Source organism: Gambusia affinis, linkage group LG05, assembly GCF_019740435.1.
Source record: "Gambusia affinis linkage group LG05, SWU_Gaff_1.0, whole genome shotgun sequence".
NCBI classification, from domain to species: domain Eukaryota; kingdom Metazoa; phylum Chordata; class Actinopteri; order Cyprinodontiformes; family Poeciliidae; genus Gambusia; species Gambusia affinis.
Window position 1 is genome coordinate 29,362,492 of NC_057872.1, and position 25,165 is coordinate 29,387,656.

At 38.2% G+C, this 25,165-nt stretch overlaps 1 protein-coding gene and 1 long non-coding RNA gene across 10 annotated transcripts in view; both read left to right on the forward strand.

Annotated features, from left to right (window-relative positions):
- Positions 1–421: 421 nt before the first annotated feature.
- syngap1b (synaptic Ras GTPase activating protein 1b) overlaps positions 422–25,165 on the forward strand; it is a 169,844-nt gene continuing 145,100 nt past the window's right edge. For 8 of the 9 annotated variants that reach the window (XM_044115812.1, XM_044115816.1, XM_044115807.1 and 5 more), the window contains exon 1: positions 422–778. Coding sequence is in view for 7 of the 9 variants with exons in the window: in XM_044115816.1 (XP_043971751.1) it covers positions 757–778 (22 nt within the window). In the remaining 2 variants the exon portion in view is untranslated. Of the gene's footprint in view, positions 779–1,548; positions 1,656–25,165 lie in introns of those variants that run through there. The other variant, XM_044115813.1, reaches the window with a different exon arrangement.
- On the forward strand, positions 7,285–15,031 carry LOC122830487. The gene is made up of 2 exons (XR_006370543.1): positions 7,285–7,344; positions 14,844–15,031. It is a non-coding gene; the product is annotated as an uncharacterized LOC122830487 (long non-coding RNA).

A 25,165-nucleotide genomic window follows, 5' to 3' on the forward strand; every position in this document is an offset into this window, starting at 1 on the left:
TCATTTTGGAATTAGTATAATGCATTTGTTAATTTATCATTCATTAACCTTATTAGATCTCAGTAAAGGAACCATAAAAATGACAATGCAACGCACTAATGTTGGATTCCTCACTTTTGATCATGAGCTAAGTGAATTATATCATAAGCTCCACGCACTCACGCACGCACACGCACGGACAGACTTTGTCTTCTCCGGCCTGAAGCGGTGAATTTACTCTCACTCAAACATCATTATCTTCCTCAGTCTTCTTCAAGAGGCGCGCGCAGAACTGGGAAAACGCGCGAGTTGAATTTCAGTTATATAGATATTGGGGTGAGTGCGCGCCCATACACAGAAACGCGCGCGTGCACGATCCTCCCCTCTCTTCCCTCCTCCTCCTCTCTCTCTCTCCCTCACACACACTCGCTCGTTCTTCAACCTCACACCTCAGCAGCAGCGTGCAAATAAACACGCGTACACACGCGCACTCACGCACACACACACACCATATTCCCGCATCCTGTATTTTTATGCACCTCGCACCGGGCGCTTTATAAGCGGTCGTGGATTATGATGCCAGTTTTTATCACAGCGGAATATCGGCCTCTTTTTCTTCGACTGCAGCCGTAAACAGCAGTATTATCGCGTGCTTTTTTTTTTTTTTTTTATATATTTATTTTAATTCCAGATTTATTTTGTAATTTGGTTCCCTAGTACTACTGAGCACCGAGAGACCGCCGCGACGCAAAGCCCCACGTCCGATGCTTTTGGAACATGTCCTATGTTCCCTTCCAAGGTAAGCCGGAGATCTCCCCCCCTTCTAATTTTTGACACCCCACTGCATCTCTCTTCTCTGTCCTCCTCCCCCGTTCCCTCCATCCGCACTCTGTCTCTCTCTGTGCCCCTCTCCTCCCTGACTGTCATATGGAAATGTAAGCAGGCACCATAGCCGACAGGTGCGCGCAGATAGCCCAGAGTGCCTGGGAGATAGATGCCCAAACAGGCGCGCACTGAGATCCGGCGCAGCGTCTGTTCGGTGTGCATGCCGCAATTATAGTATGGTAATAAGGGATGCGTGTGCGCTGCTGTCATAGTGTAGGGCTGCTGTGCTGCGTTGATGAGGAATACATGCAGAAATGTTCCCGATCCTGTTAGAAAAATCCACTCCCAGTGAGTTTGTAGAGACACTTGTTAGATGATCTCCACGCACTTCCTGTATTGTGAACGCTGCGGAAAGAACAACGTGATCTAAAGGATGTTTATGAGAATTGAGCCCTTATTATTTTAGATATTTGCAGGATTTTGACCTGAATGGACTCCATCCTGCCTCAAAAAAGTTTGTCCCACTGAAATATGTAGATGACCACTTCTCTGGCTGCTGGTCTTTCATTCCCTCACACTCCAGCGTGAGTGGGTGAAAGGCGCTTCAATGTACGGTAAAAGCCAGATTCCCTCAGTATCGCTGCTCTGCAACTGTGACTAATGCTATATGTGAGCAGGCGTGCTGCAGTGAGCCACCTCACATCCACCCCAGCCTGGATCGCTCAGTTTGCACCGTGTGTCCCTGTGATCAGAGGGTCAAATAAATGAGGAGAGTCAGATGAGAATGAGGTGCAACGGGCAGCGTAAAGTTTGGGAGCAGCTCTGAAGGACTGAGGGGTGTCCAGGTTTGTGTGAGTACCTGCCGTATCTGTGTGTGGGTTTAGGAGAGCGTGGAGGAGTGCTGCATGTGAGGGTGAAGCTAACCAATGGAGTGTGTGTAGCACCAGACCTGTTAGCCTTTGAGAAAAATCAACTGTGCCTCCAAATATCTAATCTCAAACTAAAAAAAAAAACACCCTGGAGTGACCCTGGAGTCAACATCTGAGCCACACATGAAAATAGAGAGTAAATGTAACGGCTGCAGCCTGCTCTCCTCCTTTTAACTCCGCTTCTTATTCCCTCAGAGCACAGCAGATAAGAGCCAAAATGCCCTCTTGTGCAAATGCATCTATAGAAGTTGGTTGCATAATGCTGGTTGGTGAGATGCTCTGCCACTGTGTGTGTGTGCATGTGTGTGTGTGTGTGTGTGTGAGCCCACTCGGAGAGTCACGGCCAGGAAATTGTGAGCACACTGCCTCACCTTCAAAATCTGCCAGTTATGTACTTTTTCTCTTTGATTGCAATAATTTGTCCATTTCAGGAATAAATCATGTTTTATCCAGCTGGGAACACCTGCAGAGGGTTTTGCCTACTCTTCCCGTTTTGCTAATTATTTCCCAGTAGCAGCGTTAATGTGTTTATTAGTAATAATGATGTAGGATAATATTGTGAAATAGTTTGTTTTTTTTTGTTTTCAGTAAAGAAATGTAGTATCCTTCAAGACTCAGTGACAGAAACAGTTTAATTGTAGTTTTATACAAAGTTACGGTTTTAGAACATGATGTATTTTATATCCTGAAGTGATAGTTTCCATTGAGCAGTTATTAACAATCAATACCTTAGCAGCAGTAGGTATTTCTCTTAGTTTCTCTACTTTGCACTTAGTTTGAATCCAGTTCATGCATGTACAAAGAAAAAAAAAAACTAAAGTGTATTATTAATTTTATTTGTGTCTATTATAATTACTCTTTACACAAAAAGGTAACAATAAACTTCCCACATCAAACACGTTCTGCAAATTAGATTATGTTTCAAGATGCACCAATCAAATGTTGGGACCAGTACCTGATGTCCAATCTTTTTTTAAATGTCCAATTTTAAAAATGTGCCGTGCCAAATTTTTTCCCATTTGATTTGGATTGTTATTCAAGAACGTTTTAGAAGATAATAAAATATTCCTTTTCCTTATTGTTATGAGTGATCGATACTCATTTGTAACAGGAGGAGAGGTCACATCGTGTGTGTATGAAAGAGAGAACAATCAATATTTACTATGACGGTAATACAGAGACAAAAATGTTTAATTTTAATGTAGCACATACAATAAAATATATTAAAGCATGATTAGTGAAAACAATTTCCAGTCTAAGGAATGTTGATCTTTCTCATTAATGCTGCTGCTGATAAACAGCTTAATTCTGTAAAATTACAACTAGATGCTCAGTAAATGGCTACAAAGTACTTTCTGTACAAATCACATGTTTGATTATTTTTCTGTGAAGCGTATCTATAAATTATTCCTGTAAAATCCACCGATTTGTGTGTTTGTTTTTAGGGTTTTTTTTGTAAAGCATATCTAAAATAGTGTAAAGAAAATCAAACTTACAAAGCTGTAATAATTAGCAGTAATGCTACCTGTCACGTTGGTGTTTGTAACGCAGCCAATTAAGAAGCACCATTTATTTTCCTTTGTGCTGATTGGCTGTAACCCCAAGAGCAGCAATAATGAAGACTGCGGATGTTAGCTTCTGCGGTAGTCCTAAGAAGATTTCCATGAATTAATTTGTTATAGTTCTTATAAAATTCAGGTCACACTTTGAAGCAAACAAGAATTTATATCCGGCCGTCATAAACCTGATTGCTGCATCGGTTTCGGCATCGGCAGCAGCAATTGTTGGATTTCAGAAAAATGTTTAGACAAGCCTTTACTTTCTGATTCCAGGATAAATGGCAGCTATCCAATGTGAGTTATGCTCTGCAGATAACATGAACAAATGCAAGCTACTACTTTAAGTTAAAACAAAAAATAAAAAAAAATCAGTGAAATTTGACTTTACATTTGAAGCCAAAATGAATTAGTCGAATGCCTTGAATGCATTTCCTATGTGTGCTCCAGACAGATACTCCATCTTTCCTATATGTTGGAAGCTCCATGGTTACTCGGGGCGATTATGTAACACTGTGTGATATTTATTGCTGCACAGTGACTCAACATACAGAGGTAAAATATATGGTAAGAGGGTTGATTCCTTTGGCATTGATTTCTGGAGAGAAACACATCAACACTGGGGCGTAGGGGGGATTTTTGGTGGGAATGGGGAATGGTGGAGGGATCTGAACAGTGTTGCAGATGCATCTAAGCCCACTCTGAAGAGAGTGTTCAGCTAATGTACCAGGCGAGCCATTTGCAGTCATGCCAAGTACCGGCTCACATGAACAGGCAGTTAGTGGGAGGCAGGCAGCAGCAGCAGCAGCAATGGGCCTTCCTATCTTGGCAAAATATTTTTCGTTTTCCTCATTCGTTCCCTTAAACTCACACCTCCCTTCAGTCTTCCTCCTTCTTCTACTTTCTCTCCTCCACTGTGGTCGACCCCCGTCACGATGAACCACCCACACATGCCTCTCTACCTCCACAGCGTCTCCTCTGTCTCTCTCCTGGCTGACGGACGTGTCCATGAGTGCAGATGGACAGTGTGGAAGCAGGCAGCCGGCCACACAGCTATCCCTGGCCTTGTCGATTTTACAGTAGTTTGATCCAGCAGCTCCTGTCAAGCATGACCGTAGTTAAAGAGACAGCACACCACCAATGCACTGCAGCACTCTTCTTCTCCCTCTTCTCCATCCCTCTCTTTCTCCCATGTGACATAAGGGACTGTCTTACACCCCTCCACTACTCAGGCTGTGCCAAGAACCGTCATCTGTTAGGCTATTACTGTACCGCATGCGCGAAATTCATCTAGGGCCGGTGCACTACATGATCTGTCAAAAGAGAAAACCCATTCATTCTCCAGTAGGCCCTCTGCATGCAGTGCAAATCCATTTTGCATGGACTTTTTCAAGTGTTTTGTTGAATTACTTCTCTGGTCGACGAGTGATGAGCGCACAGGAGAAGTGATATGTTTTTAATCGTCTGATTTTCCTCTTGGCTGACGGTGATGACTCTGTAGTGATCTTCCGCTTCGTAAATCAGAGAATTCCCCATCCGAGTTCGGAAGCATCCTAAATTTGTTGGGCAGAATCCAGTTTAGATGGGAAAAGTCAGCACTTCTAAATGTCAAACCGAAATGTGTGAGGATGTTGAGGGAACGTCAATGATGTCATTATTCTGTCTCGCAGGCAGAAGATTAATTAGGGCTCAGCAGACGTACATCTCATTACATTCATAATAAACTTTATATTGTCATCAGTGTGTGCAGAGAAGATGGGGCGCAGTGGTCAGTTTAACAAGTTTTGTGTCAATTATAAGTCTTGCAGAACCTTCATTGTGCTTTTTTAATTATCTTAAAACAATACAATTTTTTTTATCTCCAAAATTCCTCCCAATCAGCACCTAGTAAAAACATTCATTCATTTAAGCTTTTTAAGGTTTTGTTATATTAAAGCTACAAACCTCTATATAATTTTGATGTAGTGCATTTTCAGATCATCAACAGAAATAAAAAAATATACGTTTTCAATTTGTTTCTAAATAAAAGTTTAAAAAACATTTGAGTATTTAGGTGAAATTAGCCAATACTGTGCCGAAAACTCTCATCTCTTAAAGCTTTGCACATTTTGTAAGTGAAAGATTTTCCCATTTATAACCTGGGTCTCAGTCACATTGGATTAAGATCACCTGTCGACATCAGTTTTCAAATCTTGACAAGCATTTTTAAATGAATTTAGGTCTAGACACATTAGCATGGCCATTATAACCCATTTCCTGGTTCTGGCTGCATGTTTAGGGCTCACTGTCCTGTTGGACTGTGAGCCTCTATGTCACTTTGCTGCATCTTAAAGGTTTTCTTTCAGTATTTTCCTGTATTTAGTCCCTGGCATCCATCCATCAACTGTGATGAGCTTTCATATCCCTCCCACCACCATCTTTCACCATGGAGATGCTGTTTGTGCACAGACCCAGAAGTCCAAATATGGTCTTCCACATAGTTGATGTGTCTCCCATCTGACTTGTGGCAAACTGCAAAAGGGATTTCTTGTAGCTTTTTTCCCAGCGGTGGCTTGAGCCTTGGAGTTCTTGACTAACAGTTGTTAGGTTTGCAGTTGGCCCATCCTCTTTCCATGTTTAGATGACGAGTTGAACTCGGACTCTGTGTGATGCTCAAAGCTTGGGATGTTGTTGTAGATCTTAACCCCGCTATAAATTTCTCCATAACTTCCTCCCTGGCCTGTCTGCTGGGTTCCTTGGTTTTCCTGATCCTGGTTTTTCTCTAACAAATGTTTGAGGCCTTCAGGGAACCGTTAGACTCTATTTACTCATTTGTTCTCTTGTTTAAGGCAATTGGCCGCACTGGATTTTATTTATGGGCATTACAGCAATTCAGCCTGTCGCAATAAGCGGTTAAGCAATTAATTATACAATAAATCAAAATGTACTCAATAATTTTCATTCTGATGAATGACTAGTATTTTTGAAGGGCAATTTTGTTTACAGAGATTTCATAATCCATTTTATGTATGGCTTTGGTTGTGTGTGACTTTTATTTCCTTTTTATTTATTGTTTTTTATTTTGAATATTTACAATGACTTCCAGTTTCAGTGTTAAGTCTTCAACTGTCAAAATAAAAATGTATTAGTCTTTGAGAGGGTGAACTTTCATTATCACGTCATAATCATTATATAAGTTGAAAATGGTCTCAAATTGTTAATATTATCATTTATCACAACAATTTCCGAGACAATATATTGTCCAGTAAAATTAGCTGAACATTATATGTATGACACACTTTCAAAATCTTTAGTATAAAACAAAGTTGGAAACCCTCTTTTTTATCCTTAGAGTATTTTATTTGCCTTCAAATTACAGTACATCAAATGCTTATAACGTTCTAAAGGCCAGTTTTACTGCTCTACACAGTTATGACTCTCTCTTTGGTTTTTGAATAGTGCTGGAAGAACAATATGGTGTATTTTTGGCCAAATAAATGAATAACCTTTTAATCCAGCTTTAGTACTTTACTTGCTCCATTACATCAGGTGGCTGAGATTTCTTTTTTTTTTTCTACATTTCCTGTCTGTTGGATAGCATTAAATGTCCTTTTTGTAAAAAAGGAAACCCCTATCCTCTAACATGGAGACATTTTGATAGCTCTTTAGTGATTCCGGTGGAGGGCGGCAGGTCTGCATCTGGGCTGCCGGGACGGAGTTGCTTGGAGTTGCACCTTTTTGGACTCAGCTGTGCTTTGGTGGGTGGGCAGTTCAGTTCTGCTGCAAAGCCTGAGTGGAATGACTCGATGGGTTTATGCAAAAGGAGCAAATGCTTCGGCTTTTGATTGATCCGGTCAGGATTCAGCTGAAAGGTCAGGATGAGCCGCCCAATCAGAGCGCTGCCAGTCAGGAGTAATGATCTCCTGATGATCTCCTTTGGATGTGGTTGGCTCATATGGTTTGCAGGCATGAGATTATTCAAGCTCAAGCATGTTCACTGTTTAAAGCTGTGAGGTCTTATTCTCCCCTTACACCGCAGGCAGTGGTAGAGGTTACACTGAGTGCTGTGACTCATGGTGAGTGGACTCAGTTCTTTCTGCATGATGTAAGCATTGTTTTTTAATTTGTTTCTTCTGTACAGACCATTATGTTTGTTTTTTTGTTGTGACATTATGAAACCGGTGAACGTTGCCTTCATCTGAGTCAGTCCTATTTGTTATGTCTCCAAAAACTCATTTTGCTGAAATAAAAAGTCAAACCTTTTAAGTGCCACTTTTGATAACACTCTTCGCTCACAGCAAGAAGTTTCTGAGTTTGAATCCCGGCCTGGAATAAACTTCCACCTTCCCTCCATTCTCCATTAGGGCCTTGAGACACTTCTCCCGCAATAAAAACCACCCAGATTTATGCATGTAAACATTTAAATACTTCTGTTGCTCACATGTAATGGCGACCTAACTTCCTTTTTAATCTCCAGAAAACTAATTTATTTACATTTGCAGCAGGGTTGTCATTTGGTCCTGTCCAAACAGACATGCTTTACAAAAACTTTGGAAACAGGTTTTCTGCACCAGTTGCCTTCATTGCACTCATGCAAACTTTGTTTTTGTTAATAAAAACATACTTCAAAAAACTTCAGTGGCCTTTATTGAACAGTAAACAAGTTGGAGAGAGAACAGGAAGACATGGAGAGGATGTTCCAGGACCAGGAATCAAACAATCCAGGATCTTGTTTTTTTTTTTTTCCATTGTTTTCTCCGAAGAGTTTTGCAGCACTAGTGGCTCGTATTTTTTGCAACAGTAGGCAGACAGGAAGGAGGGTGAGGAGAGGGGGGAAGACATGCAGCAAAGGTCGCTGGGACTGGGAGTCGAACCCGCAACGTCCGCGTTGAGGACTAAGGCCTCCAAACGTGGGGCGTGCTAACCCCCTGCGCCACCACAGCACGCCCCAAGGATCTTATTTTAACAACTGAGCCACCCAGCGCTCATCAAACTACCAAACCTGAACACCTAATGCAAGGAAGTCATTACTTTGCAGCAGGGTTCAAAATGGATCAGTCCGAGTCATCTAAGATCAGCTTGTCTTGAATGTGGCCTGTTGTCAGCAGAGTTGGGTGCTAGTTTCATTTACTTGAATAACTTTTAGGAAGAAATGTATTTTCAGGGGTAGTTTTAAGACATTGTACACTTTTCTTTTACTTGAGTAACATTTTTATAAAGTATCAGTAGAAAAACACTTTTTTGTCTACTGTGAGTAACTTAACTGAATGAAGAAAAAAAACTAAAAAAATGCATTCAGACACACACAACGTAAGCTAAAAGTGAAACTTGTTTGTGCAGAAAGTTTGTTTTTCTAATTTTGTTTTCCACCTGTTGAGCCTGCTGTACCACTTGGTACTGGTACCACAGTGCCAAATGGTCCTAACATACAGTATGTTTGCATTACAGACTGTTAGTATTAGTTTTTATGATTTGGAAAAGTATCTGTTATCTTGTCTGTCTGAAGACATCAATTTTAAATATGAAATCAGATGTTCTGATCAGTTACTCAGTACTTGAGTAAAAATATGTTTTTATTTTTGTAATCATCTGGTTGTAATCCAATACAATCTCCTTTTCACTTCAAAAACTCCATATTTTTTTAGGAATTTATCTGTTTTATTTTTGCTTAGACGTTTATTCTCAAGTAACAGCTGTTTTCCTCCAAACCGCTGTGTGTGCAGGGAAGCTCCTGGCTGCAGTCTGCAGGCGTCCTGTGTGCCTGATCTAATGTGCGCTCTGCGAACATCCTATGATGTTTGGCTCCAGTCACTGGCTCGCTCTGACTGACCAATGGTTCAAAACAAACACGGTGCACAAACCATCTGCTTCACCGTCTAATCAGTCAGTTTAATATCTAAATAAATCAGCAGGGTAAACTCATAAATAACGCATGCTGTTAAGAAGAACAAGTCATTTGTAAGTACCAGATACAGGACAGAAGAGAAATAATCATTTTTGGGTTTCAGCTGGAATTGAATCTAGGCTGGTATTCATATATTATTAGTTCAGACTCATCACATTTGAGATTCTGAACATTCGGATATTTTTTTTATTTGTAGAGGTTTAAGTAATTACTACTGCATTTTTGCAATGTTGGAGGTCGCACTTTTACATGTATTTGAAGTGCAAATCTTAATTCATGCTGTATGAAAGTTGAATAATTGACTAAAATAAACTTGCTTTTGTTTTAAAAAATGCTTAATTTGAAGATGTATTGATAGATTTAAGAGATGACAACCTATTTTTGTTTGTCAGCAGAAATAGTTAGCATTGTTCTGTTAGCATGAAGCTAAGTAAGGGAAAATGTTTGTTACAAAACAAGCTGCTGTTTTAGAAATAGTCAACATTATTGCCACCTACTGGTTGGCTTAAAATGTAGGCATTTCTAAAAATATTTGTATCCTGATAAAGATAAAAATAACTATTTCAAACAATCTGGACAAAGTTGAGGAAAGTTTAGGAAGAAAGCCACTGCTCTGTGATATACCACAGTTTATTTCTGAAGATAGAATTTCAAAAATTTCTTCAAACTTTGAAATGAAGAAGCTGCTTTAGACTATCTGTGATTTTATTTAACTGTAGTAAGTTATTTCCAGTCCCATTCAGTTCCTAGAATTACATTATCTAAGCCAAAGTGTGACTTAGTTTGGTCAGGACTGGAGACAGCCCTGATCCGGCACCTCCATACATCTACATTAGTGCTTCATCCAGCAGGAAAAGAAAGTAGGTTTGAGTCTTTTCCAGGCACAGTTTGCACCTTTATGTGTGGGTTTTCTCTTTTGTGTCCTCCCACATTGCAAACATGCACATGTCAGGCAGAGTGGAAACTCTAAATGGCCCATAGGTATGAATGTAAGTGGATGTCTGCCTATCTGCATTCAAACTGTGATGGATTGGCTGGCTGCCCGGTGTCCTGCTATCTGCCCAGTGCATCCTGGAATAGATTGCCAGGACAGGATCCAGTAGGCAGGAAAAATAGATAAATAAATAAATGCTTTTTGTCTCTTGTGTAATTAAAAAAAAAAATTTTTGGACTTGAATATCAAATAATTTCAAATGAAAGACTACTGTTGAAATTCAATGTTAGATATTCATTGATTCTATGACATTTGAATAAAAAAATTAAAAAACAGAATTCATTTGCACATGCTGTGAAACAAAATTGAGGTGTTCATTAAAAATGCCAAATATTCCATCGTTCAAGCATTGTTGGAGTTAATAAATGAAGAGATTTGTTCATGTGAGAAGCATAAAATGACTCCACTGCAACCACTGAGCACAGTTTGTACTCGGTGGTTGCTTGTAATTCTCTAGTAGTTTAGTTCCTCTCCCACTTTCCTAATGCCTCCATAACAGCAGACGGCACACTTCTTCACCCATGCATAAAGCTCTGCTGGCCGCATAGTGCTTTGGTATCAAAGGAAAGAAAGCATGAGGCAAGGGAAAAAGAAATGCTGCTTTCCATTTAACTTTTGACCTGAGAATAACAGCATGTCTGTCTTACCTGTGGTTGAGATTTAATTTAACAAACCAGCTGGATTTCACTAATTAACCAGGGTAGCTTTTGTTAGCAAGAATGAAATTTGGTTGAGTCCATTTCCAGGTCTGGATTAAGATGAAAAAGAAAAAAAGAATCCCTCCTTCTGTCCTTCATTTACTCTTTGTGTCCTTTTTCATTTTCCCCTTACATTATTCATCTCACTTCTTTCGATTCCTTTCCTTTCTTCTTTGTCCTTCCTTCCTTTTGTCCTATCTTTCCTTCTTTGTCCTACTTTCTTTCCATCTTTTTGTCCTTCCTCTTTAAAATTTCTTCATTCCTTCTTTCCTTCCACTATAATATTTGACATAAATTTTCAGTGGCTTTTTATATTTTATATTTAAGACAGGGAACTCTTGGAAATTAAATCTGAAAACAAAAAGTGAGTAGGAACCCAGGAGACAGAGGCTGTGCAGTCAATGTGTGTTTGAAATAAAGAGATACAAACTGACAGAAGTGCAGATAATTAATTCATGACTACAAGTATGGACACTTTTTATGTGCAGAATGGAAATATTAGATTTAAGTTCAGAAACATCCCATTTTTCAAGTCACATTTGATTTTTTTGTATTTAGAGTCAGAAATTCTATCTTCTGGGTTAATATTCAGTTCAGTGCAGGTTATATTCTATATTTTGATATTGTCAGCTTAAGAAGACTCCAATTCAGTCCAAAGTATTATGCAGTCAGATTCAGATGATCATTTCATAAGAATTGGTAATAAGTTATAGCACATTTTTTCAGAATAAGGCTGCAATATAAAAAAAATGTTGACAAATGTTGACATTGTAAATACATTTCAGGTGCACTTAATCTAACCAATAAAGTCCAACATCAAATCATTAACTTTGCAGCAATCCCACATCTTTAGCAAGAGTGTGGTGACAATAGAGAGGAACAACTGGCTGATAATTCAGAAGGGAAAAAGGCAGTGTGAAAGCACAAACTAAAAAAGAAGCAATAACCCCATCAGTGACTTTATCCAGGAAAGACTTGCTGTTGAAAACAGAAACACTGGACCAGAAGAAGAAAACATGGCAGCATTGTAATGGACAGCATGTGTATGAAACCAAGTTTAAGGATTTTCAGAGACAGCAAGGTGAGATTAGATGGGCAACTTATTTACAAACTTAAAAGCATTTCATGCAAAATACCACAATAACACAGACATTATCTCTTGTTTGCACTTCTTGTTAAACGTAAAGGGAGTTTTTGTTGGTAAATATGTTAAACTAGGATTTAGTTCTGGTATGTCCATGTCAAACGTCACAATGGTTCGAGCGTTTCCTGGAAAAGAGATGATGATGATGATGATGATGATGATGATGATGATGATGATGATGATGATGATGATGATGCATAACACAAGCCACAGGTTTGTTTTTTTTTAAAAAAAGGATTTAACAGAACATACACTATGTTTATGGTGTTCTTTGTAAACTTTTCATATTTTGTTAGTGTCAGCATTACTGCCACCTACTGGCCTGGGATGGGTGTTTCAACATTTTCAAATTAGAGAGCATACATGAATGTTAGTGTCATTTTTCTACAAATTCAAAAGAAGTAAATTAGTGCAAATAGAAAGATGAAATGTAGCAACCAGCTGTCTGACATGTGGCTTGATAAACTCTGAGGCTACATCAGCTGAGACAGTTTAATGAATGATTTCTGTGCGGTCCACATTATAGAAATAGTAAATTATGGGTGAAAAAGCTTTCAGGTAACATTCAGAGATGACATAAATATTTTTATGAAGATCTGATCAAACCATTTTCCTGCATTATCAGTTACTGAAATCAGTTTACAGTAGTGTAAGTAAAAAGCAGGGCTGCTTGAGAAATACTGTTTACGTCTTCTTTTTCTAATTTTTTTGCTTGTTTTTGCTTCTTAATCATTTTAAATTGTATGTTTAGGATACACGTGTGACCCTCTATCACAATATCCATGATGTCAGGTTAATTTTTAAGAAGATTTGTTTGCAATTTGCAAATTTGCAGGTTCTGGCTTGAGTTTGGTTGTCCCTGGGTTGTTTCTTAACATCCTGACAAATCTCCATCACAGAACAATGATAAAAACAAACAAGGCCGTAGGAAATCGAGTTGTGGAGTATTTTGCAGCACTCTTTTAAAATATTTAGGAGTATGCTTAAAAGCTTGACCTTAAATCGTCAAGAAACTGGACAAAATTATGCCACAAACTGTTTATTCCAGCGTTCACATATCATTTTGAAACTGCGCCAACTGGAGAAAAAATGCAAACCTGAGCACCCAATTCTTGTTTTGGAAATTTATCAAAGTTTTATCACCATTCCCTCTAGAAAAAGAAGCGTTAGATGGAACATTAAAGTACAAAATTAACTGCATTAATTTTGCAATGTTCCTTTCTTCTACTGGCGACTATTATATGTTCAAATATTCCTGGTATCTCTTATAACCCTTTGCTGACATTTTCTGGTGAATTTCATATCTGATTTAGGTATGAATCTTTTCTTTGCATAATTTGTGAAACCCCAGCATTTCAAAGGGCTTAATTTCTAGTAAAAAAAAAAGATTTTTCAACAATTTTAAACAAATCTTAATAGGTTGCGCCTCCATTTTAGGTGTAGATTAGAGCCATTTATCATCTGGAGAGTGGTTCTCTGTATTTTTCTGCTTACCTGTGTGAATGTGTGCAGCGTTGTGCTTGTGCCTCTCTTTGTGTGGGCTAATGCAACTGTGTGGTAGTGTTTTACCTCCACTCAGAGGACCTCAGAAAGGTTAGCTAGCTCACTCAACAGCTGATGGTAAATTTAGCCTCCTTTTCACACAGTCCCACACACGATTCAAGTATTTTTCTATTGTATCTTCCTAATGTTGTCACATTAAAACGATGCAGCTGTAGTTATTCAAATAATATCTACTTGCAAAAACAGTATTTCCAGTTTAATTAAATAGTAATGCATTTTTACTCGAGGTAAGTTAGATGCAGATTAATATAATGAAACATCAGGACATTTCCAGCTACACTCCAGTTCTGAAATGACTGGATGGTTATGAGAATCACTTGAAGAGTGCCAAAAGCACACTTTTAATTCCGTTTTCTCGCTTTGTTCTCATGTTTAAATTTGGAAATTACAGGCCTCACTCAGGAGCATCTAATATTTACCAGTATCATTTAGAAACAAAAGGAAACCAATGAAAGAGCTCAGCAGGAATGGGGCCTATAATAACGTTTTGTTTTCCCAACTGGAATTGCTTACCCACTGTTCCTTTTTTTCTTAAAAAATGCTCAGATGTGTTAAGACTTTTGCATTAAAGACCAGAAATTTTGTCAGATACTGATGTGTGTGTCGCTGCACCTCTTCCAAGAGTGCTGAAGTGCTGTATTTGTATGCTGTTTCATGGTGGCCACTTTGCTGACATTTCCCCACTGCTGTCAGTTTGGGCACACACTGACATTACATATGGGTGAAGAGTTGCCTTGCAGATACAATAATCCAAGTGCTCTCCCACCACATCGTGGCCCCAAAAGCCTGCAGCCAGGCTTTATGTAACACAAGAACATGCAAACAGACTGCTGAGCTCTTTGTCATGTATTAGCTGGACTAAAAAGGATCTGTAGATGTTGCATATGCTGAAAAGAGGCTTTGAAATTTGGCTGAGGAACTTACACTTACAGGAGGTCTGTTTAGATTATTTACTGCAGCTCTAACATTTTATCCAGTCAGCAGTTTACACCTGAGGAAACTGTGCGTCAGATTTATGTCAGCCTTTATTGAGTACTCCTTTGTGTTACAATCAGTGCTAAGAGGAAATAATTTATTATTACTCTTAATAACAACAAATTAATAAAAATATACTGACCATGTTCAAGTTGTTTTAAAATGGAATGAATGTCTTTTGTCATTATGTCTGTATGCAAGTAGAGATATTTTTAAAGACAAGAAAGATATATTTTTTCTTAGGGTGTTTTCACACCTGCCTCTGTTTGAATTGGGACCATTTGTTTCATTTTCAGCTGTTGCTGTTTGCTTTCACACCCTCTGAAGCCCCTGTTCCCCTCCTCGCCTGTGGTGGCGCTGTACTAACAACCACTGAAGAAAACAACACAAAAACCTCTGAGTGCAACTTCCTTCTTCATGAAATCTAAACAAAAATGGAGTGGCAGCAGATTTTATTGGCTGCAGGGTTTCTATTTTATCTTTGCAAAAACACCACAAGCTATTTCACCATTGGTTTGGTTGTACTTACCCAGAATCCCCTTCACTGTAGTCTGCTTCCTGCTTTCTGAGAGTTCTCTGGTCCGCTTGGCGTTCACATATGCATTGAAACCCCATCACAGTTTACGTCAACAGAACCAAGACCAAGGTTTTTGGATGAATCAGATTTAGCCTTTTTTGGTTCGCTGTGCAGAATCCAAACACTTAAATATTTAATATTTAAATCTAAAAACATTTGAAGTAAAGAAAAGATTTATAAAACAGAACCAGTCATTTAAACTATCTGTGTTCATTGAAGAATAAACCAATATTTGTTTTTGTTGCCTAATATATTCCACGTGTTGTAATTTCTCTCATAGTATTCTAATGTAATAATGGTTTGTCTGTTTAAATTTGTATAAATACTCTCAATGTGATGAATATGGTGGAATACACATTGTTCTGTAGCTTCATGACTGGACTGGTACTTTTTCACAATGTCTTATTTCATTTTTTATGCGTTGTAAATTACCACCCAGGTGTTCAGATAATTATTAGCCAAATTAACCAAACTGCTTGTTTTCATTTTAATTGCATATAGGCTTATGTGGTAGACATGACAGCTGCTGCACTCATGCAGCAGGAATCTATATCACAAAATCAATGTAGTTATTGATAGACTTGAGCATGATGCAGTATAAAAGCACAGTGTGTAATTCTACCGTTTCTGACGTCACTGAAATGAAAGGTTGAGGTGCAATATTGTGACAGGGTATAATATTTAGCCAGTCAGGCAGAGATCCAATGCAGTAGACGCTCACACCTGACTGGACCCAGATGCTAAAGGTCACATAAAGTATTAGGAACACAGGAGAAAGAGAGAATGAGAGAGAGGAAGAGAATGTGTTTATAATAATGTCACCAAGATTAGATTTTTTTTAATATTGTGCAGCCTTAGAATTTAATTATCCAGGTCAGGTTTAACCAGAAAAGAACAACGTTAGCATCAGTTAATCATCATCAGTTATTGGTATTTTCTCTGTCACTCTACCACAACTTATTTTCTCTGACAAATACTCAAAATGCCAGGTGAGTTGTTTAAGGGTGAAGTAATCTTCTTTAATGTAACAGTCTGTTAACTTAACAAAAAGTCTTAATAGTTTAATCTTCAACACAACAGGGCCACTCAACGTCAAAGTAAAAGTTTCTAACATAAATCACTTAGCTGACAGCAAACGTTTTTCCAAAACAAGCAAAAAAAACTTAACTTTGAAATGAAATGGCATTTCTATATTCCCTTAGACCGCTAATATTGAACAAAAAAACATATTTGGCATCAACTCAGAAAATCAAAATCAAATCAAACTTTATTTGTATAGCACATTTCAGCAGCAAGGCATTTCAAAGTGCAGAAAGCACTTCGGCTATTAATACACCAGAATAATTTTACTTCTCATGCTGGAACTTGCTTGAAAAGACACATTTATGGTGTTGAGTTTTACCAGACAAAACAACGACCTGTATAAAAACAAAATTAAATTATTCTGCATTCGTGATTGCACCATGCTTTCAGGAGGTATTCCTGGTGAACAGTTAACAGACAAAACTGCCATCAGACAGTTAATCTCGCTCTTGTACCTTCAAGGTTTCTGTGCAGTTCTGTCTATAAAAACTCAGCCTGGCTCAACAAATCACCTGGCAGGACAGGCTCATCTGTCTGCTCCAGTTTGACCAAAGCCTCACCATGTTATCTTATTTTTTCTGTTTCTTGTCGATATAAGAAATCTTGTATATTTTAAAACATTAATAGTATTTTTTAAAGTTACTTGAAAGGGTTTTTCTTAGCCCTGAGCTGCTAACCTCCGCCTGAAACATGCATGCTGCCGCTGATGCTTTAGACTAAAGGGTGATATTGCCTAAGTAGCATATAAGTCAGGTTTATAGCAAGCCAACATGGTGTTTTGTTTATTATTTGAACAGTTTGATTTGATTTTTTTCTGGCAATGGATCAGCCTAGCTTTCAACCACAATCCTTTCCTGATTCACTGGACTGAAATGAGACAGTGACACTTCTCTGTCTCAGTGGGAGAGAGGGTTAAAGTCAACCCTCCACTACTCTTTTAGGGTTTTTATAAACCCTAAAAGAGGGTTAAAATGCTGCTTGGGGCAGTTCGTCAGAGTTTTTTTTTAAAAAAAGAACCTGTATTCAGAAATTGAGAGCCAAGTTAAGCTACATCCTTTTATCACTTTAAATAAAATACAAATTGTTTCATTTTGTGTTTTTGTGGAAAATTTGTGCTTGGAAACATCATAGCATCACAAATCATATTAGTTTCATCATTCCTGCGAAAAGAAGCCCTAAAACCAGCATCTTAATTTATTAATTCTGTTTGTGAATATTTCAAAATCCAGGTCAACTATTCTCTGCTTGAATCTGTACCTACAGCGTTTGAAAAACATGATATAAAAACAACATTTAAACATTTTATTTTAACACCTGGTAATATTACAAAACCAATAGTGTTTAGTGTTAAGAATGTTGTTTATGGATTGATCAGTGTAATTACCTACTTTTCTGACAGTCGACATCAAAACAAACAAATTTTACTTTTAAATCATTAATTCATTGTTTCTGCTGCTTTTTAACCCCAAATCAGGCAAATCCGAAACTTAAACTGTCAAGTTTTTAACATTTTTGCTATTCATGCCCACAAGCAGATCTTTTTTCAGGCTTGACTCAAAGTTGGTGTTTTCAAAAAATCACTTTTTTGTATTGTCAGAGTTTGCTGTAGTGAAAATTCAAAGACCTTGTGCTAGACAAGCATTTGCACCAGTTTAGCACTTGATGCCTTTCTGAGCTGCCAGGAAAGTAGTTAAACATTCAGAAAAGGACTTTGTATTGAAATATGGTTTGTGCAATCAGGCTGCTGCAAGATTTAAAATGTTGCCAAAACAAATTTCTCCACATTGACTGAACCGTGTCAGACATCATGCCTATTATGGATCAATGCCTTCGTCATTCATGAGCACTTGAATCTGATCTGATGGCTGTAATTTCACAATCCTTTTCTTTTCTAATGAAATGTAGCTTTATCTGAGAAGAGATTTTAGTACTTTAATTATACTCTGATAATTATTTTCCAACACCTCTAGTCTGGTACAAAGCAATTAATTTCTGTTTGGGTTGCTAAAACTTACAGGTTTAAGGGACATCTCACTTTTATCTGATTTTGGAGATTAAAGCTGCAGTACGTAATGTTTAAAGAAAAATGTTTTCAGCATTTTTGTTAAAACTGTCACTATGTCTGTGAATAGATCAACTTCCTCCACCTCCTCCCTGAGCTATTATTGCTGTCTGAAGAAATACGCTGCTCCTGACCAAAAACAACCAATCAGAGCAAGGAGGCTGTCAGTCAATCTCATGTACTCACTGCTAAATGTATTAATGGCGGAGAAGCAACTTACTGTTACAGAAAAACTGTTTGTCGTCATTGTTGGCCATGCTAGTTAGCGTGAGCAGCTGTAGCAGCTGTCCCTCCTCTTTAGCTGTGGGCTATGGAGGAGGGATGAGCAGTGCCACACATGATTGTACTTGACAGCAATAAGACCTTCCTCCTGGCTCTGATTGGTTGTCTCTAGCAAAGGAGATAAATTTTTTCACAAATTACCTTCCTCATACCTAATGCCACAACATGGTGACAGTTTCAAGAAATATGTAAGAAAAATATTTGTTATAAAAGTTACATCATGCACTCTTAAAGGAGGAAATATAAAAAAACAGAGTTTATTTTGGATAATCAGTGTCGACCATTGTTGATTTAGCTTCAGTTTGAAAAAATTAAATTGTCAGCTGCTGCGACAGGCTGGCGTGTCCAGGGTGAACCCCGCCTCTCGCCCGGCACGTAGCTGGAGAGGAACCAGCAACCCTCCCGACCCCTCTAAGGGACAAAGGTGGATAGGAAATGGATGGATGGATGGATATTGCCAGCTGATTCTGTAACTGAAAATATGATTGATATTTTCATAAAATCCATTCCATCGATGAAAGGAAAAACACTCATAACTTTCCCCTAAAGTGAAATCATGGAATTTTGAATGTTTTGAAACCTTCATGTAATCAGGAGACGTGCCTGTCGACACTTTTCCACATCTTTTCCACTAAACTCTGTCTTTTGGGGCTGGAGTCGTGTTTGTTGAGCTTCCATGCCCAGCTAACGATTGTCGTCGTGGGGACAGGCGTTTTCACAAAACCCAGCAAGACTTTTCCAAGCAGGCTTGCAGAGACAAACTGGCAAACTTTCTGTCAAAAAAAAAAAAAAAAAATTCTTCACATACCCTTCAGGGATGGGAGAGTTTTGCACATTTATTAACTTGCCAGGATATTTGGAGTGAAGAAATGAACTGATGGTGTCTGGCAGGAGTGGCTGCTGCTGCTAAGCGCAGAGAGCCTGCTGCTCGTGTTTCGATGGTCAAGAAGGCGGGCGTGCTTCCGTTTGGAGGTCTGTGTCCGTTTGAATTTGTTGCAGAGCGGAGCGGCCGTCGAGGCCCGAGGTGAGTCTTAGACATCGCTTCACAGAGTGTGACACCACCGGTAACACTAATGGGACTGAGGGAATGAGTCCAGAATAAAACATGTGTGACCATCACTTATGTCCTATGAGTGGACCTGAACATATGTATGATATTATGTAATATATCAAACATTATTTTAATAGGTGTAGTGGACTCTTTGCATGGAAATACCCCATTAATATTACTGGTTATACAGATGAACAATTTGTAAAAATCCTGGTTTGTTCAGTTTTATTCTCCTTTATCTCTGGAACTGCAAATCATATAGTTTTGCATATGATTTCATCAAGCCTCCAAACCTTCTAGATGTTATTTATTTAACCAAAGAGTCCTGGGTGGTCATGCTCCACTTTTGGATATTAAAAGTCTCTGAAAAATGACACGTTCCAATTAAACTGCTTAAATTTGGCATCATATCATCATTGAAGTCCTTTTAATGTGATGCCAGACAGAAGTCTGGGAATAATCCGTTTTTTTCTGGCTGAATGAAGAGTAACACTTGGAGTTAATTCTATCTATTGCTCTTTTTTAAGGACAATTATTTAAAAATACATTTTCTCATCCAAAATTGCATTGATTTGGAAAGTTGCAGATCTTGGTGCTGAAAGTTCCTGTTAAAAGAGACTATTTCTTTCCACTGTCCCCACATGCTTTCTCATGTGAATTGATAGCTTCAAATTTCAAGGCTGGATTCAATCAGCTGGACTTTCTTATGTAAACAGATTTTATTGAAATAATTAAGTACTGGTCTAAGAGGGTGTCCAATTGTTAGGTATTTCATATTTTGCATTTTCCTGGAGTAGGTTTATTTGAAACTTGTGATTTTTGTTGTTGAATAGTTCACGATCAGAGTCAGATAAATGGTAGAAGAAGATTGTAGATTTAAAGTACTCAAGTCTTCAGTCTGGTCAAAGTCAGACCATCCAACACCAGGTTGCATCAGAGAACGATCTGAGTCTTAGATCCATCATGATAAACAGCAAACAGCAATTTTACTGACTTAAAATTTTGTGGTATTATTATGTGGAACATTACTACATAGTCAGAGACTCACAAAATCAAATTTTGCCAGAAAGATATGCTTTAGTTATTAAAAATCAGGCTTCTTCATCACACCAGTTACATTACGCTCTGAAACTGCTAGTAAGCTGCAAAATAAATGCTTTAGAGCCCATTTTGAATAATATATGCATCACTTATGCATCACTCTCAACAGTAGAAAAAGTTCAAATAACAAAAGCCATCAATTAGAGTTCATCAGTGTTGCTCCAGAAAGTATTGACCTTCTCTAATAAACACTATCCAGAGCACATAGACTTTGGGAGGAAGTGTGCATTTGAGTCCGATCATTGTAGAGGTTTAAACAGGTACAGGAGCTTTCAGGAGCTGGATGTCTCCTGACTGGACCTAAATCTAAAATAAAAAGTGATTTTATGTCTTAATGTAAGTTAAACAGAATGAACAGATCTTTTTATCTTTTAAGTGAAAGATTCCTCCTTCATTATTCCTCCTTGGTGACTACTAATGTCAGCCATGTCAGAAATGTTTTTTGATTGTGTCTAACAATGTGCTCAAGTTGTGCAGACCAGGTGAATCACAAGGCCTTACATTAATTTCTTCTCATACTCGCAGTCTCTCAGAAGAACATAGAAAGGCTGAAATGAATTCTTGAGCTTGGTTCCTCATGCTGTAAACCCTGGATGTCTGTCTCTGCGTGTGTGTCCTTGTTTGTGAGCGGTTCATGCACCGTGTGCGTGTTGAGGAGCGAGCTGTGAAGGTTCAGGGAATGTGTTATTCTTGCTGGCAGATGAATGCGAGAAAACATATTTTTGTCTCATACACCAGTGGTTCTGAAGGCCCCGTGGTTAATAGAGTTTCCAAGCATGTGCAGTGATGAACTTTTATGAGAAGTGACAGTACAGTGATGCTTCAACATGCAGCTATGAATATCTAAGAAGTGTGGCAGTTCAAGGATGTTGGTATGCTGAGATGCTTCTGCAGCTTCATGTTACAAATGGCCATAAATATAATTGGACAGAACAGTGTGGTACACCTCAAAGATTTTAAGAGTTTGGCAGAGGTTGCATCCTTTCTGGAAACTTCCAACATGTGGGATTAGTGTGACCCGCTGTAAACCTGGAAAGGACAGTTTAAAAAGTTTTTAAAAATCTTTCTCAACCAATAAATACATTTTAGGGGAAATTCCACATTTGGGTACTATGCGGTATTAAGGCCATGCTAAGAAAATTAGAAAATAAAATTACAAGAATACCGTCATAATATTACAAGAATGAAGTCATAATATTTCAACTTTATAATATGTAATATTATGACTTTATGCTCATATTATTAAGACTTTATTCAGTCTGTAGAAATGTTCCTGTATCCAATCCTTAGGATGCTTATCCTCCTAAAAGACACAGTTACAGTTTTCTAGCAGAGGTCACTGGATAATTATTTTAGAGGAGATCTATTATGCAAAATTCACATTTTGGACATCTTTGTACTTCCTTTTGGGTCTTTACTGGTTCTAAAAACAGCCTAAGAGTTTAAAAAACACACCCAGCTGGGTTTTCTTTAGTTGCAATAATTCAATGTTTTTTGGTCTCTGGAAAATGAGCAGTTTCAAAAACCACCTGATTAGTCACAATCACTAGGCACTGTGCTGTTACCTAGCAACCCCAGCCAAGCCAAGCTATGTTACCTAGCAACCCAACATGAGCTTCAGCACATTTGGTCAGCTGACTTTGCCTCTCTATGCGCTGTACAATTGCTTCTGAAAAAGACAAGTGTTTTGTTTTAGCTTTTGTTTTGTTGTTGATTTACCATCCAGAAACCACTTGCTGCATTCTTGCTGCCTATGCAGGAGGCTCTACTAATGCTTTTCAAAGATGTACAGCTGTTTAAGTGCGCTGCCATTTTCACATGTGAGCGTAAAAGCTGAGTTTGGGGGGCGTGGCCAGCAGCAACTTATTGGGACTTAAAGGGACATGAGGCCCTATAACAGGTTGGTTGCTGACCAGACTAAAATGTCATAATTTAAGAATGATTTTGTGCAAAAAAGTGTATTAGGTCAACTTTTATATGATCTGTTTTTTCAAAAAGCAAACACTCTAACTATGTTCCCTTTGGAAGATAAACAGGCCCACATCATAACAGATCCTTCACCACATTAAATAATGGGCATCAAATGCTTTTACAACAATTTATCATTTTATTCATACCAGATTCACTTGGATTACTCATTCTTAATCTGATTGAACCAAACCATACAGTCCCAGTTAAAGGCACAGCAGTATTCAGCAAACTTCTCACGCTTTCCTTTCTGATGATGTGACAAAAAGGTGTTTTCTTTCTAGCCGTGCCTCCCAAATAACTGTTAGATGTCTGAAGATGGTGTCTTCATCCATCTGTGTTTGTTGCAGTTCCAGTTACCCAAAGTTTTAAATTATGGCTCTGAAGATATTTAGGTGAACAGCCCTTCCCTGACCCATGAATATCACATCTGTCTAACTGGATGTTACATTGTGTTCTTGCCCCACAGAAACATAAATTCATGTTTAATTACATTGAAAATGTACATTTATTCACAGAAATTCAATAGTTTTTCCTACACTCAAATTATTGTGTATGTTTCCTGATTGAAGATTAGCTCCTGGTAAAGTTAGTGTGTGCTTAACAGCATAACCGTTCTTTTTGGTATTCAGACAACTGTAGAAAGCAGTAAAAACTCCAGCTGTGTTAGAACCACACAAAGCAGAAAAAACTGTTAAAAGATAAAGTTTCTGAAATAAATACCATTATCAGAGTTTTTTTCAGCATAAAGCTCCAAAGGCTGATTAAAATAAAACTTAAACACTCAGCAAGCGCTCACTTGAATCAGTTGGACCACACATATAGTAATAAGTCCAGATTTTATCTTGACTGTTGATATTTCAACTTACAGGATTGAATTTTAGAGGAATTAATTCAGTCTTCAGAGCTGGCCCACGAGGCGCATGCTGAACAGCCCTTATCTCTCCACCAGCGAGGAAATGCTGGCTGCTCATTCAGCTAAGAGATGGACCAGGTGGAAAGAGCCATGACGTGCTGATGGTCTGCAGCTTATTGGAAGCCCACACATGTATTTTTAAGCTAAAAATCTTATCATCTGTGCTTTTAAATTTTTCTGTAAATAGGAACTACAGCTTTATCAGGGTATTTTTACCTTTCAGTTACAGTCCTGATGTCGTTTTCTTGGTCCAGTACTGAAGTTTAAACAACCAAATGGAGTTAAAACATAAAATCAGACATCTTAAGGGTTTTTTAAACATGTCTTATTTTTGAAAAACTAATGTGGACTGTTCTCTCAAGGAGGAATGCTTTTTAGCTAAAAGATGTGTTAAATTTTGAAAGAAGAATTTCTAAAACACTTACATTTATTTTAATCTGCTGCTATAGTGTTAATTGGGATTGTAAGACACAAAGAAGGTGACTAAATAAGAATTGGTAATTTACCAAAACAAACATATCATTTAAGAATAAACCTTAATAAAAACTAATCCTGATGCAACATATATTCTCATGTGTAGGCATGGGAAATAACACTATGTACTATGAGACATCTATAGAATTATGATTTTATCACACTTACCTCACTCACCTTTATTACTTATGGAGGAGGATCATAAACTTTTTAGTCATTCTCATCAGTTTTTTCCGCTGCCAACTGATATGTTTTTTCCCCAAAATAATTTTCCACCAATCAGCCTTAATGTGAGATACTTCAGTTAAGAAGGCTGAGATTGTGTAATGTTGAAGAAAAAAAAAGAAAAATGTAGGACCCGCTTGTCAATGCCATCATCTAATTTTGACCAATAGTTGCGTATTCCCTACATTCTGCACCTCTGGTCCGTATCATACCATATTTTCTTCATTTACTGGTGAATAAGATAGGATAAATCTTTATTATCATTTTACATAATGCAATGTGTAGCAGTACCACAAAATTTGTCACCTGCCACTAGTATGGTGATGCATAGAGAAATGCTTTAACAAAAAGTATGCACAGAATAAAATAAAGCACAGACATAAATCAGAAAAATAAAAACTGCACTTTCATATTGCACATGGCTCACTTCAAAGAAGTGGGGTATTGATTAGAGTTATAGCACTATTGTAAAAACTGCCCCTGAGTCTAATAGTCCGTGACCTCGGCACTCAGTATCTGCGACCCGAGGACAGCAGCTTAAACACAATCAGTCCTGGACGGTTCCTCAGAACGCTGCGTTCTCTGTGGAGACAGCGAGTTCTGAAGAGGTCCTTCAGGGAGAGAAGAGCGTGGCAGATCATCTTCTGGGCGGTCTTGATTACTCTCTAGTGCCTTCTTCTGTGCCATGGTGCAGGTTGTGAATTATACACATATGCAGTGAGTCAGCACACTCTCGCTAGAGCAGCATTCATCTGCTGAGCCTTTTTCACAATAACCTTGGTGTTAGCATCCATGTTCACACCAAGAAACTTACAGCTGACCTTCATCACACATTCCACACTAATGGTGACAAGCTGCAGGTCAGACTTCCTCCCTCTG